Source organism: Sinocyclocheilus rhinocerous, unplaced genomic scaffold (assembly GCF_001515625.1).
Source record: "Sinocyclocheilus rhinocerous isolate Xijiao unplaced genomic scaffold, SAMN03320098_v1.1 scaffold1065, whole genome shotgun sequence".
Classification (NCBI taxonomy): domain Eukaryota; kingdom Metazoa; phylum Chordata; class Actinopteri; order Cypriniformes; family Cyprinidae; genus Sinocyclocheilus; species Sinocyclocheilus rhinocerous.
The window spans coordinates 250,245-265,709 of NW_015628720.1; the positions used below are offsets into that span (position 1 = coordinate 250,245).

Here is a 15,465-nt window from a genome sequence, read left to right on the forward strand (position 1 = left end):
TTTTTGGTTTTCAGCATGCTTTTGAAAATATTTAAGATAAATTAATCAAAATGTATTATGACCAAATTTCAGATGAAATGCATTATATCAACTACAGTGCATCTTTTTATTACAGTGGGGCCTGAAAGTCTGAGACAATTTGTAAAAAAAAAAATTGTTACAAATATTATCAGCATGACAATTTTTGAATACCAGATTTTCAGTGTGGTCTCAGATGTTTTAATCTCACTTTACAGATGTGTATACATTTTTTCAAGAGAGAAAGACAGAAACAGACTCGTAGCCGTAAAGTCAATGTTTATTCCACATTCTGTTCCTGCTTTTATGATGAGCTTTCAATCTGTTAACCCAATAACAGAGCATGGCTTTCTGAACAGGACCATTTGGCATCGTGACCTTGTCACTTTTATTGAGTTTCATTCATTTTGGCCTTTTAGATTTGTAAACATTATCATGAAAATATCTAGATAGACTGACAAGAAGGCAAGTCATTACTGAACTCCAATCCTTAATGAAAAGCTCGTATAAATGCATTTAGAACGTAGTTTATAACATGCAAGTTCCATTTCCAGGGGTTTACTGACTTCTATACACAGACATGTAAAAGAAAATGGTTGTTTAATACATAACATGTCACATGGCAATGCATACTACTAAAAATACTAGTTTGGGAATAATGCAGACTAAATAGGGTTAATGTTTGAAAATACTCTTTTATATTTTATCTTCAAAATAGACAATGCATCCTGCCAACATCTCGTTCTGGAATATAGAGAATCATTTGATTTTCTCATTGCATCAGGATGGGTTTCCACATCTTTGATGCTACTGTATGAAATAACTCAGTGCTTTATAATGAATTTCAGGGAATTGGGTCATAAAAATTGCATTGTTCTTCCTGAATGTGCATACATCAACATCAACTCGGTCCTTATCAAGGGAGTAACTGAAAACAAAACTAAGGATGGATCTGGTGGTCGAGGGTTACGGGCTTGAGGACCAATGGCTTGACTGTCAAGAGTTGCCTGAGGTTTGTGATCTGGAGCATTTGAATCCATTTACTTTCATATCAACTGCATAGTAGTAATACAAAGTTTCTTGAGTACAGCTCTCAATTGCATAGTGATGCTTCATCACATGTACATTAAATCCTTTCTTTTACTTAAGGAGCCCATCATTAATACTTCACAACAGCATAAACGTGGGACCAGTATCCAGTTGCCTTCAACTGTGCGGGAAAGCTCAGCTGCTTCGCTTTGAGTATTAGAGGTATCTCTAAAGAAGGTAATGACAACATTGTGAATTTAAAACACTGAAATGTGCGTCATTCACTGTAGTAATAAATAAATTGTAATAAGTATTGGAATGAAATATAAGACATGCATATCATACACACACAATCTACCCTGTTTCCAAGAGGTACTTACAGATGTACAGTGGTCCGTTTTAACATGACTGACCCTTTCGCCCAAAATGAAACACTGAGAAGAGAGTAAAGTTTCAAGGTGACGTGTGCAATGTTCTCTCAATAAAAAGACTTGAATAAATAAAAGCACCAACATTGAATTAACCAACTAACATAACAATGAATTGACACTCATTTTATGCTTAAGTGTTTGTTGTCTGTTGTCAAGTGTACGTAAACGTTTGGTCCAATTTCTTAGCTAGCAAACAGTCGGCTCATCAGTTTATTAGCTAAAAGAAACCTTCATTTCTATAAAAAGGAACAAAACATCCTTCTGGAAAATTTACTGTGGCTCATGATAGAATTGGTGAAAAGGGCATTGAATGACACCCCTGAATGAGATTTGGTGGTCTGCTTTTGTTGTTTTACTCTGGAAGTGGATAACCCAAAAATTTAAGAACCACTACCATAAACACTGCGGTGTTTTGCTTTGCATGTTGGGCGTTCCAACATGTCAACTTCTGAATTGGTTAGAATTTTTGGTGGGGGTACCTGTTTGGTGAATAATGGAAGACAGGGGGCAGTGTTTGGGATGCAAGTGTTATTTTGGCCATCAGATGTTGAGCAGAAATTACACACTTCACCTTTAAATTAGTGTGAAACGTTTGCGAATGTGTCTTTACCTTGTCATTTAAATTTTTACATACATATGCAGAGTCATCACTGCTTCATATAGGAGCGATTTCTCTCTGGAAGTGTTCATCCTGATTGTTTCATTGTACATGCATTCGCTAAACCTTTACATCATTGCACATCTCATAGAATTAGCACACAAATTCATTTAAATCATTAAATATAAAACCAAAGCACAACTTTCCAGTGACAAAGGCAACAGTTTGAATTTGTACACTACTTATGTTGCCACAGAGATCGAGCACACACTAAGTGCCTCACCATTAACAACAAGCATTCCCAGGTCTAGTGCGGGACCACACTGGTTTAAAGAGGTAACATACACGTTATACAGTACAGTGACAGCAGCAGAGGGCAGAGAATGGTTGGTTAGTTGAGACGTCATGGAGTTGCGTAATATCCATATCAACATTTTGGCTCAGGTGAGGAGTTTGCAGTCTGAACAAGAGAAAAAAAGGCCAATGTGACCAGTAAAGGTGAGTAAAAGGTAGTATATGATCTGAGCAAGTGGTGATGATAATGAAGAATGAGGAAGAGGAGGTCTCCTGCTCCTCTGTTTTCTCAGGAGGATGCCGGTGATCCACACCATCCCTGAGTTCCTAGACAAATATCAACCCGTGTAGCATTGTGATAAAGTATAAAGCCTTTGGGAGGTCAGAGAAGTGTGTCTGAATGTGCTTTGAAACGGATACTTTTAGTATTTAACAGTACATCCGCAGAAATGACTTTCCTCTTTTAAAAAAGGACAAAGTCTCCAATAGAGGCCTTGTCCCAAATGGCACCCTCAGCCCTTGAAGTCTTTCGTGGCGTCCACACTTAAGTGATAAAATGCCACACAGACTGTCAGTTAGTAGTCCGTTTCCAAAGTCTGCACCAGGTTGGGCTCAACTAAAGGGTGCATTGAGGGACACAGTGGCTGCAAAGGTGGTATCCTTGTAAATCTTGACAAGTAGGACACCTTATGGTCTGTATAAGCAAAGACCACAAGCCCACTTAGATTTCAGCATTTGGGTCAGCGGCTCTCAAACAGCATTTAAATAAAGTGTAGTTGTTTCGGCGAACATGTAGGGCAATGATTATACCAGGGGTGTCCAATCCTGCTCTAGGACGGCCAACATCAAGGAGAGTTTATCTCCAATCTACTCCAACACACCTGCCTGGGGGTTTCAAGTAACCCTGAATACCTTGATTAGATGGTTCAGGGGTGAACTCTGGAGGATGAACCCTCCAAAAGCAGGACTAGAGGACTACACCCCTGGACAAGAGTGTGTGTTGGCATAGGGAACATTGAGTCGGTATGTGGACCTGCACAACCCCTGTGGTTCTGGTCGAGGCCACAGGTGTGACTAGGCCATGTAAGGATCCCATGGTGAGGTAGTTGATTCTGTGAGTATGAGCTAGTAGTGACCCAATCTTGGGTTCTGGGAGGTGAGCCATAGTTGCAGGTAATCTCCAACCTTTCAGACTGGCAAATTTGAACAGTAGGCTGAGTGTGGCTACACGTCTCACTCCTGTCACTGTAGGTCCGTGTGCAAACAGAGAACCTCCTTCTGGAATGATCTCACTGCTCTGAAGATAGACGGCTAAAAGTCTGTGCCTTGAAAACAAAGTAGACAAGTCTCCTAAAACATGCTTACTGAGAGGGTTTGCCCTTCAGTGAATATCGGAATTTCTTATAGAAGTTCAGTTAATTATGTAATATGTTACAGAAATCCATAAAGGGTTGTTCACACTGACAGCAATTAAATCATTGGAGCTTGGCAAGTCGGCGTGGTCTTGGTCGCTAGTAGGTGTTCCTACTTGACTGATAGTGATTGTGGGACTATGGTGCCGCAGGCTCCTCTTTTCTCTTCTGACTACCAGATGGGAACATTATCTGCATGATGCCTACTCTTCATTTGATTTTTCACTGAGATCGTAGTTAATGGGATGAGGCCCCCTAGAGGGGCTCTTTGCCAAGCTTTATTTTTCAGGAGGTTTATTTCTTCTTGCTGCTGACTACTCTAATCCGCCACCCTTAGGGGTTCAAAGCAATTGCTTTGTCTATCCTGTAGAACCACTTCTGCACTCAACTACAATATCCAAGTGTATCAGGCAGCAGAACATGTGAGCTTCATTGTCTACACTCCCACTGGTAGTCGCCATGTGTGTTGCTGCCTGTCTGCATCAAGTTGAACTCTGCACAACATTGTTGCATTGCAACTCACGGTCTTTCGTGTTGCCTCAAATCTGTCTTTGAAAGTGAAAGACATCTGGTGCCTACGTCACTGCAAATCGCTGTCAGGGTGAGCACCTCCTTGAAACTGCAAGACCATAACCTTCTCATCACAACTTTGGTCAAGATGGTTATTCTTTAAGAATGGCAAATTCTTCTCAAATGTTGGGCTAAGAGGTGTTTGGAGCTGTGATTGTTAGGGAAGCTTCATAAACAGTCCATTGTCCATGGAAGGGACAGACATGGGAAAGGAAAACTGGAATAGACTCATATCAGCAGTGAGCGCAGCCATCGCAGCAGGGTCATGCTCAATCTGGTTTCTCAGCGATGGGTCGATCTTCTCCAAGCGTCGTTTTAGCCTCTTGGCCTCCCTCTCACGGATTAGTCTTGCCTGCCTCTTCTCGGGTGTTTCGTTGGCCCGCTTGAATCGCATGGCCTCCCGGTCTCGCTGCAGACGACGTGCCCGCTGTTCGTCCGTCTCCTGCATCCTTTGCATACGCTTTGCCTCACGGTCTCGTAAGCGGCGCATCTCCCGTTCCTCTGATGTCTCACATGCCCGCTTGGTCTTCTTGGCCGTTCGTTCCCGTTCAAGCCGATGCATCCGCACCTGTACGGGTTCGTTCTTCCTACGGACCGCCCATTTCCGCATGGACGGCGACTGGGCGTCCACAAGCTGCTGGTAGGCTATGCAGCTGTTGCAGATCAACAAAACCCCAGCCGGGTACACGGGCATAGGGTTCATAAGGTCTGGAAGAGGCGGAAGTCCCGTGCTTTGAGGACTGAGGCTGTCAGAGAGTGAGGGAAGAGGAGGTGCAGAAGGGAGAAGACCATCTGGCAATGAGGTCAGTCCAGGACCAGGATTTGTGTTTGGGTTAGTCATAGTGCGTCTGGTTAAAGAGTTGGACATGGCACAGGCCTCGCCCTCACTGTTGATCTCTATACTGCTTGTGTCGAGGAACTCCCTCAACTTTTCCCTACAATTTCAGACCAGGAAACCGTTAGAAACAACAATGAAGCACAGCATCCTAGTAAAATCATGTCTTGAGTAAAGAACTGACCTGTTGAAGTTGTTGGTGTCTGTGAAGTGAGCCCCACATACGGCACAGTTGGACAGTCGGTCCTCTGAATGGATGAGAAGATGACGACCAAGAGAGCCTGGAGAACTGAGAGCTCTTCCACAAACAGGACAGATATAACTCTTACTGCCACCCACAGCTGTGTGCTAATCAAAGTAAATAAGGTACAAAGAAATTTCATACATTAATTCTTCTCAAATGAAGAGACTTAAAGAAACGGTAAAAAAATTTAAATGGTCATTATTCACTTGTTGTTCCAAATCCATATGACTTTCTATCTTCCAGACGATTTTAAATAATGTACCGGTCATTGTTTCCAAGCAATTACAATTACTAAATTCGTGTAGTGTAAGATCAACATAGACTGCAATTTTTCGCTTCAGATTTGGATTCCATCCAGTCCAAGGATATAAAACATGTTGTGAGCCGATTTTAGTACACATACAGTTTTCATGTGTCACTCCTGTGTGAGTTTGTTGTTCAGAATGACTTTAAAGTCTGTTATTGTGTGATCTCCAGTTGTTTAGTGTATGATGCCTAGTCTTTGTAACAGTTTACAAAGTCAGCAACTATATGTCGCCTATTGTTTTAGTCATATTGTGTATTCCAGCCTTTAGGTGTGCTTCACAATCTGCACATAATTGACGAGCTCTGAATGTAGTTTTTGTGATCAAATCACTCAACGTGTTGGACTCCAGTACACATGTATTTAGCATTGTCCACTTGTGATTAGATCACCCAAGATAAATCATAATACCAGGTGTAAAAAGAGACTAAAAGATACAATAGGCTTAGGTAGTGGTGTCCTCACCTGATAGACGTGTGCGATGAGCTGATCTGGGCTACTGAACTCCAGGGAACAAAGAGGACATGCAAAACTGCTCCCCTGGTCTGTCCCCTCCTCGTTCTCCTAACAGACATAATGCACCAACAAACAGTTAAAACGATGAGTAACAAGACTTATAGTCTGAAATGTAGTGTAATATTTTTTTTATATAGTATGATTGCACACAAGTGACTATTCCCTGAAACTGCTAATGACTGTAGCTGTGGATGACTGATGCGGCACTGGTGTGTGGTATGGCAGACAAATGAATGCATAAGCCCTCGTGACTCATTCCAACTGTCGTGTCAACTGGGCTGCTATAGAGCCATGAGTCACCCTACAAAAATATCTATCGACCCTTAAAGATGCCAGCAATCGTTGAAGAGGGATGACACAGAATTTTGTCATGCTTTTCACCTTAAAATTGTATTAAGTCACACAGACTTGTAAATAAAACGACAATCATGTACAGTGGCCTTTAAAAATTCCACATGCTTAATTTATTCAATTCTCAATTCAGAATGGAAATCTGCTACAAACAGGCATTTAATTCATCTTTGGAGTAGCTCAGTTAACACTGGAGTAGCTCAAAAACAACAAAAAAAAGTTGTCCCCACCCCGGCGTTAACGGAGTTAAATATTTTTACCGCTGTTAAACTGGAAAAATTAATCGCCTGCGTTAACACGCTAATTTTGACAACTCTATATATATATTTAATATCCAATGATAGCTTCTTCCAAGCTCTCATCTCAATCCAGGGACCCACTTTATATTAAGTGGCCTTAACTACTAGGCCTATGTACTTGCGTTAAAAAATAAGTACATTGTACTTATTGTGTTCATATTGTATTGCTACGTGTACTGCGTTAGGCTAACCGAGACTTGTCATTTGCACTTATATATTGTTGCTCTTTTGTTAGTTTTGACTGCTTTTATTGTCCTCATTTGTAAGTCGCTTTGGATAAAAGTGTCTGCTAAATGACTAAATAAATAAAATAAATAAAATACTTTTGCTGCTATTGAGGTGGGATACGGGTAAGGTTAAGGACAGGTTTGGTGGTATGGGTAGGTTTAAGGGTGGGTTAAGGAGTAAGGGATGAGTCAATTATAAATGTAATTACAGAAATTATTTACAGATGTAATTACATAAATGTATTTTTTTTTTTAATGTAAGTACAATGTAAAAGCATGTATGTGTATACAATAAGTGCATTGTACCAAATTATTAATTTAAATGTAAGTACATAGTTAAGGCCACTTAATATAAAGTGGGACTGAAAAAAATGTATTTGTACTTTAACGATATAAATATTTTATGCTTGGATGAATGGGCCAGAAATCACATGAAAAGCATGCAAAGCTGGTAAAAAAAAATCTCCAAAATATTGTGAAAAAGTCCACAAAATACTAAAATATGGGGAATGTTTTAATGTAATTTGAAACACATTTGTGACCCTGGACCACAAAACCAATCATAAGGGTCAATTTTTTGAAATTGAGATTTATACATAATCTGAAAGCTGAATAAATATTTTTATACTTTCCATTGATGTATGGTTTGTTAGGATCAGACAATATTTGGCAGAGATATAACTATTTGAAAATCTGCAATCTGAGGGTGCAAAAAAAAATAAAATCCAAATATTGAGAAAATCGCCTTTAAAGTTGTCCAAATGAAGTTCTTAGCAATGCATATTACTAATCAAAAATTAAGTTTTGATATATTTACAGTAGGAAATTTACAAAAGATCTTAATGGAACATGATCTTTACTTAATATCCTAATGATTTTTGGCATAAAAGAAAAATTTATAAATCTTGACCCATACAATGGATATTGCTACAAATATACCCGTGCTACTTATGACTGGTTTTGTGGTCCAGGGTCACATTTTACAATCTGTTTGTGAATAATTAAAATTAAAGAACTGATCAAAGCTGATTTTTTTTTTTCTTTTCAAGTTATTTTACAGTAAAAACAGTTGTCTGAGCATTGTCTGTGACAATGTTGTCATGCAAATCATGATAACAGAAGAATGCAAGATAATCACACAACCATCTTCTTCTTACATTAAACATCCATCACTCACCTCCTTGACGTCATCATGTAGTATGGGGCCGTGGCTGCTCTTATTACTCGTCATGCTGTCATCAGCAGAGGCATTTGAGGAGTCGTCTTTATCAAAATCGCTATCACCGTCGTCTGGCAGCATAGGGGAAGAAAGTTAGTTCATAATGTTATCAATGGCTCCATCACAGGTCACCTTGCCTTTATGTCTCAACACTGCAATCACAAAACAATCACAGCTGTCTTCCTGTTTTTAATATTTTATGTGCAGTAAGCAAATATATAAATAAATTCAAAGACAGACATGCAGTCGTGAGTTGCCTCTGAAGCTGTGTGTCTCACCACTTGTGCTGTCTTGCTCTTCAGGTTCCTGTGAGTTGTTGCTATGGCATTCCCCGTCCTCAATGAAGTCATCTCTAGCATCCATCTCAAAAGTGTGCTGCGGGCCGGACAACCCAGTCGTGTGAAAAGGCCCTGTAAGTGAAACGACATGGTCACTGAGAATGCCACTATATTTCAAACTAGTTAAGGCTTTCCTGCTTTGGTTGCTAGAGCATTGCTATGTGGTTTCTAGGAGAGTTTTTGTGCATTTCTGGGTGATTGCTAGGTTGTTGCATACAGGCCCAACTCAGGTCGCTTCTTAAATATAAGACTTTGTTGTTGTTTTGTCGCCAAATATATAGATACGAGTTGTGGCATCATTCATGACTGTTATTACTTTCTGCTTTTTCAACCAAAAATTACAATTATTTCATGTTGTTCTAAACACATGGAACACAACAGACATTCAGGAGAATGAATCAGTATTGTTTTGCCCATACATTAAAATTCAGTGGGGGGTCCAGTGTTGTTTTAGACCCCAATGTTCTTCAAAATATCCCTTTTTTTGTGGCTTGCATGAGTGATCGTGCAAACACCCATTCATATTGTAAAATATTATTTAGGCCAAACTGCTAGACGGAACTAGGCCAAAAGGTGGCTACAAGAAATACCTGTATTCTCACAACAAATAATGTCACGGGTATCTAGTGTAAATCTGAACTGTGGTTGTTTCTATGAAGAAGAAAAAAATAGTAACACTTTCTATGAAGGCTGTATTTCTAATGCATTATAAGGGTATTCTTAAGGCATTATAATGCATGCATACTGCCTTATGTATGATGACTTAAAATAACACACAATGAACACGTTATATCCACTTAAAGGGATACTCCACCCCAAAATGAAAATTTTGTCATTAATCACTTACCCCAATGTCGTTCCAAACCCGTAAAAGCTTAGTTCGTCTTCGGAACACAATTTAAGATATTTTGGATGAAAACCGGGAGGCTTGTGACTGTCCCATTGACTGCCAAGTAAATTACACTGTCAAGGTCCAGAAAAGTATGAAAGACATCGTCAGAATAGTCCATCTGCCATCAGTGGTTCAACCGTACCGTTATGAAGCGACGAGAATACTTTTTGTACGCGAAGAAAACAAAAATAACGACTTTATTCAACAATTCGTCTCCTCTGTGTCTCTCCGCATCACCGTAGCGCCATTTTAGAGAATATGTGCTGAACACAAGCAGCGTACGCTCTTCTGTGTCAGCTGCGCCACACTGATGCGCTGTTTTAGTTTAAATCAAAGCATAAATACACGTAGAAAATGTATCCGTGTGGCGCGGCTGACAGAATAGCGTACGCTGCTTGCGTTCAGTGGTTATTCTCCAAAATGGCGCTACGGTGATGCGGAGAGACACAGAGGAGACAAATTGTTGAATAAAGTTGTTATTTTTGTTTTCTTCGCGTACAAAAAGTATTCTCGTCGCTTCATAACACGTAGAAAATGTATCCGTGTGGCGCGGCTGACAGAATAGCGTACGCTGCTTGCGTTCAGTGGTTATTCTCCAAAATGGCGCTACGGTGATGCGGAGAGACACAGAGGAGACAAATTGTTGAATAAAGTTGTTATTTTTGTTTTCTTCGCGTACAAAAAGAATTCTCGTCGCTTCATAACATTTTTACGGGTTTGGAAGGACATGGGGGTAAGTGATTAATGACAAAATTTTCATTTTGGGGTGGAGTATCCCTTTAAGTAATGTATTATAAGTGTCATATCTAGACATAGAAATCTTGTAAACATCCAAAGGCTTTATAATGTGGTCATAATATGTATATTTGTCTGCTATAAATAAATAAATACAAATGGAATCTTCTTTAAACAGCCATGAATGGGTTATATGACAAATTTGCTTTAAACATTTTTATTATTAAAGGCACGAAAACCACATTACCTTCTTTCAGATGTAAATGAGTTACCAGTGAGCTTAAACTAATGCACTCAGATACTTTTTATAAATATAATAACAAAGTAACTATATTGTGAATAAGATACACACTTGTAACACTCTCCCTTAAATTGCAAGTATCATTGTTTAAATAATGATTATAGCAAAGATTAAGTTCCATGTTCTGTCTTCTATTATTCAGTCACTTTTCCCATTGTTTTAGGTTTTTGCTGTGGTGTCCAATCTGTATCGGGATATTTTAGTTATCGCATCAAAGTCATAATTTTGGTATCGTCACAACACTAATTATGTTACTATTATTAATGAGATAATACAACATATTATTGGGATCTTTGGGACAGATCTTACAATAAGGTTCCATTTGTAACCATTATTTAACTGCATCGGTTAATATGAACCAACAATGAAAATAGCATTAAGATTTACCGATACTAGGGATGGAACGATTACCGGTTTCACGATAAATCACGATAAAATGCCCTGACGGTCAGTATTACCGTTTAAAATTTAATTATCATCAAAACCGTATTTGATTATCGCGATTTTGAAAACTCGCGGCAAATCCTGTCCAGCCAGCATCATGAAATTTTCATACCGTTACATCCCTAACCGATACATTATTAAAATCAAAAGATGTATCTGTTAATATCATTTAATGGATCTGAGCGGACATAAACTAACAACAAACAGTTGCATTTTTTAACTAACAAATAACTAAGTCTTATAAACATTGTAATAAAGCAATAAGCCCCAAGAAGCCGTGGTTTACAGTGAATTTATAACAGCTAAGGGGCGTCGTTAGGCACGACACGAAAGAAATAAACCTAAATTCACTGTAAACCACGGCTTCACGGGGCTTATTGCTTTTATAAAACGGTTATTCCATATACGTAGTAAGGTTTCACAGAATAAAACAGAGCAAATAAAATGTAATGATATAAATAAAAACAGTATTCTTCCACCAAACAATGTAGTTCCTCAGAAACAGTTGTGGTTCCAACAAAGTGGGTGCTGGGCAACACACAGAAGTAAACAAAGATGTATGTTTGTAGTGTAATTTACAACAGCTTCAAACGCGGCTCAACCAATCAGAATCAAGGACCGGAACTATCCGTTTTATAACAAGTGTTTTGCTCACTGTTAGTCAATGCATTAAATAATGTTTAACTAATGGAACCTTACTGTAAAGTGTTACTGTTTTTTATGTATAAGGCATAATGCTAGCGTTATAATTGAATGCCCTTATAATGCAATACAGGCTTCATAGGAAAGTGTCACCAAAAAGAATCTTAGATGTACATCAAAAAGCCCAAATCTGAATAATTCTCACTTCAATTTTGAATTTCAAAGAAAAGACGGACCGCATCAACAACAGAGGCCAGAGCTGCGGTGGTGTGTGATCAGAACAATAGTTGATGCTGCAATAACACATTACAAACACGCACACTCCACCTCACGCTCACCAACCCCCACGTTACACGCTCAACTCAACATGCACTGCAGTCCCAGAGGAAACAGCCTGCATCTCCTGCGCGCCGAGTCCGTGCCTCTAATGTAAGAATCATCACTCTTAATTTCCATTGATTTCCATCAATGGTTCCATGAAGAACCTTTAACATCCATGCACTCTTAAATCTAAGGCTTTCAAAGGATGTTTTTGCAGCAGTGCCATAGAAGAACCATTTTGGGTTCCACAAAGAACATTTCAGTGAACAGTTCTTAGAAGAACCATGATTTTCTTTCTTTTTAATAATCTAAAGAACCGTTTTTGCAAGGCAATTTTTTTGCAATGGAAAGGTTCTATGGAACCATCAATGCCAATAAAAAACCTTTACTTTTTGAGAGTGTGGAATCTTTCCATTCCACAAAAGGTTCTCTTTAGTGGAAAGAGGTTTTTTAGAACCAAAAGTAGTTCTTTTATGGCATCGCTGTGAAAACTCTTTGTTGGAACCGTTGTTTTTTAAGAGTGTATGTACAAAAAAAGAAAATCTGAGACATTGGTCAAAAGAAGAACGAATGGAACGACATGAAGGTGAGTAAATAATGACCAAATTTTCATTTTTGGATGAACTATCCCATAACTCTATATAAGCAATGGTAATAGTGATCTCTGATCAAGGCAGCTGATAAAAACTATTAGACCAAGTTCAAAGTGGACTACAATCTGAGGGGCCGTTTACACGACAACGTTTTCAGCCAAAAACAGTAAACTTTTTATGCGTTTTGCCTGTTCGTTTACACGACAACGGCGTTTTGGGGACTGAAAACGCATATTTTTGAAAACGAATTTCAAAGTGAATGTTTTTGAAAACGGCACCGTTATCGTTTCCGTGTAAACACCCAAATACGGGAATCTTTGAAAGCGGTGACGTCATGCGTAGTACGTGTTAGGTATGTAGACATGCGCAGTACGTGTCGATTTTAAAGGCAAGCACGAACAAACATACACAACAATGGCGGAGTACATGGTACTGTTGTTGCTGCTCAAGAGTTTGCTAACGCTTCTTCAGCAAAGTGTGGATTTACTTCACCAATATTACAACCAACAGTGGAGACGCATCATATAATCCTCACTTCCCTACAGGTACTGTTTACTAACAAGGTGACAGCGCCAACTACTGGCCTGGCATATGTAATACAGCGTTTTGGGACGTTTTAGCAGATATGTGTAAACGCGAATGGTTTTGAAAACGTCGTGTATACGTGAAACTTTTTAAAAACGCAAGGGAAAAACTTTTACGTTTTTGACTACATCATCGTTGTCGTGTAAACGTAGCCTGATTTTATAATTTAATTGTGTAGAACTTCAGCAAGCTTTAGTCTACATTTGAGCTCAGACCGTTTCAGGCAAGCCTCCACCACATGTTGTTTTCCCATCTGAAAAACAACAGCCGACGGATGTAATATTTTACATCAACTACTAATCACCAAAGGTTGTCAAGAGTTTGCACCCCATACTTTCCCAGCATCCTCAGGATGGTTTCAAAGGGTGTTTGGGAGTATCTACAAGGACAGAAGACTTGCATGAGGGATATCGGCATTAAACTATTAACGGATACAACAGAGCGGCTTAACGGCAGTCAGCCTGTGATTGATGTAAGCGCGTTTCCCATCCCCCTCTGCCAGTTCTGTCTGTACATCTGTCTCTCCACCCTCCCTCCGTCTTCTCCTCGCTCCCCCCTCTGTGTGCCACTGTGATGTTATCTCAGAGTCTGTGTGTCTGTAGGCAGGCGGTGACGCAGTGTCTGTCTGAATCCAGACAAAGAGACAAACTCATCAGCCAACAGACACGAGAGAAAGGCTGAAGTCAGTGGAGGGGGGGTGGGAACAAAACAGACAAAAAGAGACAAACTTAACTCGGATGCCAAACAATGAGAGCACTCCTGAATTCAAACCATCCCACAGCCTTTACAAAACCACCAACCCAATAGAAAACAGTACAAATCCTGGGGACGGGGCCCTAGCACGCCGTCTGGTTTGGTGGGTTGGAAGAATAGTCATAGACAGACATCAGATAAACCCAGACAAGCAATTCAGGCCTCACTTTGCCTAATTGACAAAAGCCAGGCATGATGGAAGAACAAGATCAGTCATACACGTTCCCATGGAGTAACGCTTCCCATAGTGCGCCCCACTGTGTCTGCTAGAGTCCCTATTTAATAATAGTTTAAAAATAGATTGAGTAACATTTTAGTGCTGTCAAACGATTAATCGCGATTAATCGCATCCAAAGTAAAAGTTTTTGTTCACAATATATGTGTGTACTCTGTATATTTATTATGCATATATAAATACACACACATACAGTATATATTTTGAAAATATTTACATGTATATATTTATATTCATTTAATTTATTTTACAGTAGATACTGGAAACTATACTAAAAAAATCGAGTAGGATTTGCTTTGAAACTATTTTTGCTAGTTAATTTCACAAAATATTACAAAGAAACAGCAAGTAACACATTTTTTTCTTTTTACAGTGTAGTGTGTGTATATATGATCAAATGTTATATATGATCAAAAGTTATATATATATAAAACTTTATTTGGTCTTCAGTCATGTGACACCTTAATAAATTATCAGTTTTATACACCGCAAATTGCTATAAAACAAGCATGACCTTTCAATAACACAGTCTGCCTCGTAGCCAACTCACAAACTTTCAAAACATCTCTGGAAATTGTGCAAATCAACCTAAATAAAAGATTATTGTTGACAGTCGCATTGCATTATACTATGGAGTATGTGTCCCCCAATAAAGAGAGAATCACAAACAAATATATGCTAATTATGTATATAATAACATATAATTATAAAGTTACTGGGTTTGGATGAGAGCCTCAACATATTTGAAGCTGAACTGAATTATGAGGTCTTGGTGATCATGACCATATGTTTACCTGCTCTTTGAAATATTTAATGCTGAATGCACATAAGTGAAATTCAATAACATTTCTAAATAATAATGGCACGAAGGGTAACACTGTATAACTCAGACTACTCATTCAGGAAACCGGTTTCTTACATTAATGTGAAAGTATTCTGTCACTCCACTGTCTCTACAATAAAATAATCTTAAAAATTATATAAAGTTAAATCAATTTCATGTCCATGTATTTATTCATTGGTAAGTAACTGTGTAAGAAGCAATATAATGTAAGTCTGACAGTCAAACTAGAGGAATATTTATAATGAATGACTTTTATCTCTTACATTTAAATGTTTTATTTTGTGCATTACTACAAAAGATATGAGTTAAGATCTTTATGTTCCCACTTATGAAATGATGAAAACGAGTGAGTGAAAAATGAGTGAAAATTAAAAAAAAAGAAAAGTAGGAAAAAGTGATATTTATGGATGGATGATAGATAGATGGATGGATGAT

General features: G+C 38.6%; 1 protein-coding gene across 2 annotated transcripts in view; it reads right to left on the bottom strand.

The window, feature by feature from the left end:
* Window positions 1–288: 288 nt before the first annotated feature.
* Window positions 289–15,465, bottom strand: part of znf821 (zinc finger protein 821) — a 17,034-nt gene continuing 1,857 nt past the window's right edge. For both annotated transcript variants that reach the window (XM_016550077.1, XM_016550079.1), the window contains exons 2-6: window positions 8,626–8,757; window positions 8,306–8,418; window positions 6,201–6,299; window positions 5,372–5,535; window positions 289–5,287 (exon numbers count right to left, since the gene is read on the bottom strand). In XM_016550077.1, the coding sequence (XP_016405563.1) occupies window positions 4,510–5,287; window positions 5,372–5,535; window positions 6,201–6,299; window positions 8,306–8,418; window positions 8,626–8,757 (1,286 nt within the window). In that variant the 3' untranslated portion in view covers window positions 289–4,509. The remainder of the gene's footprint in view (window positions 5,288–5,371; window positions 5,536–6,200; window positions 6,300–8,305; window positions 8,419–8,625; window positions 8,758–15,465) is intronic.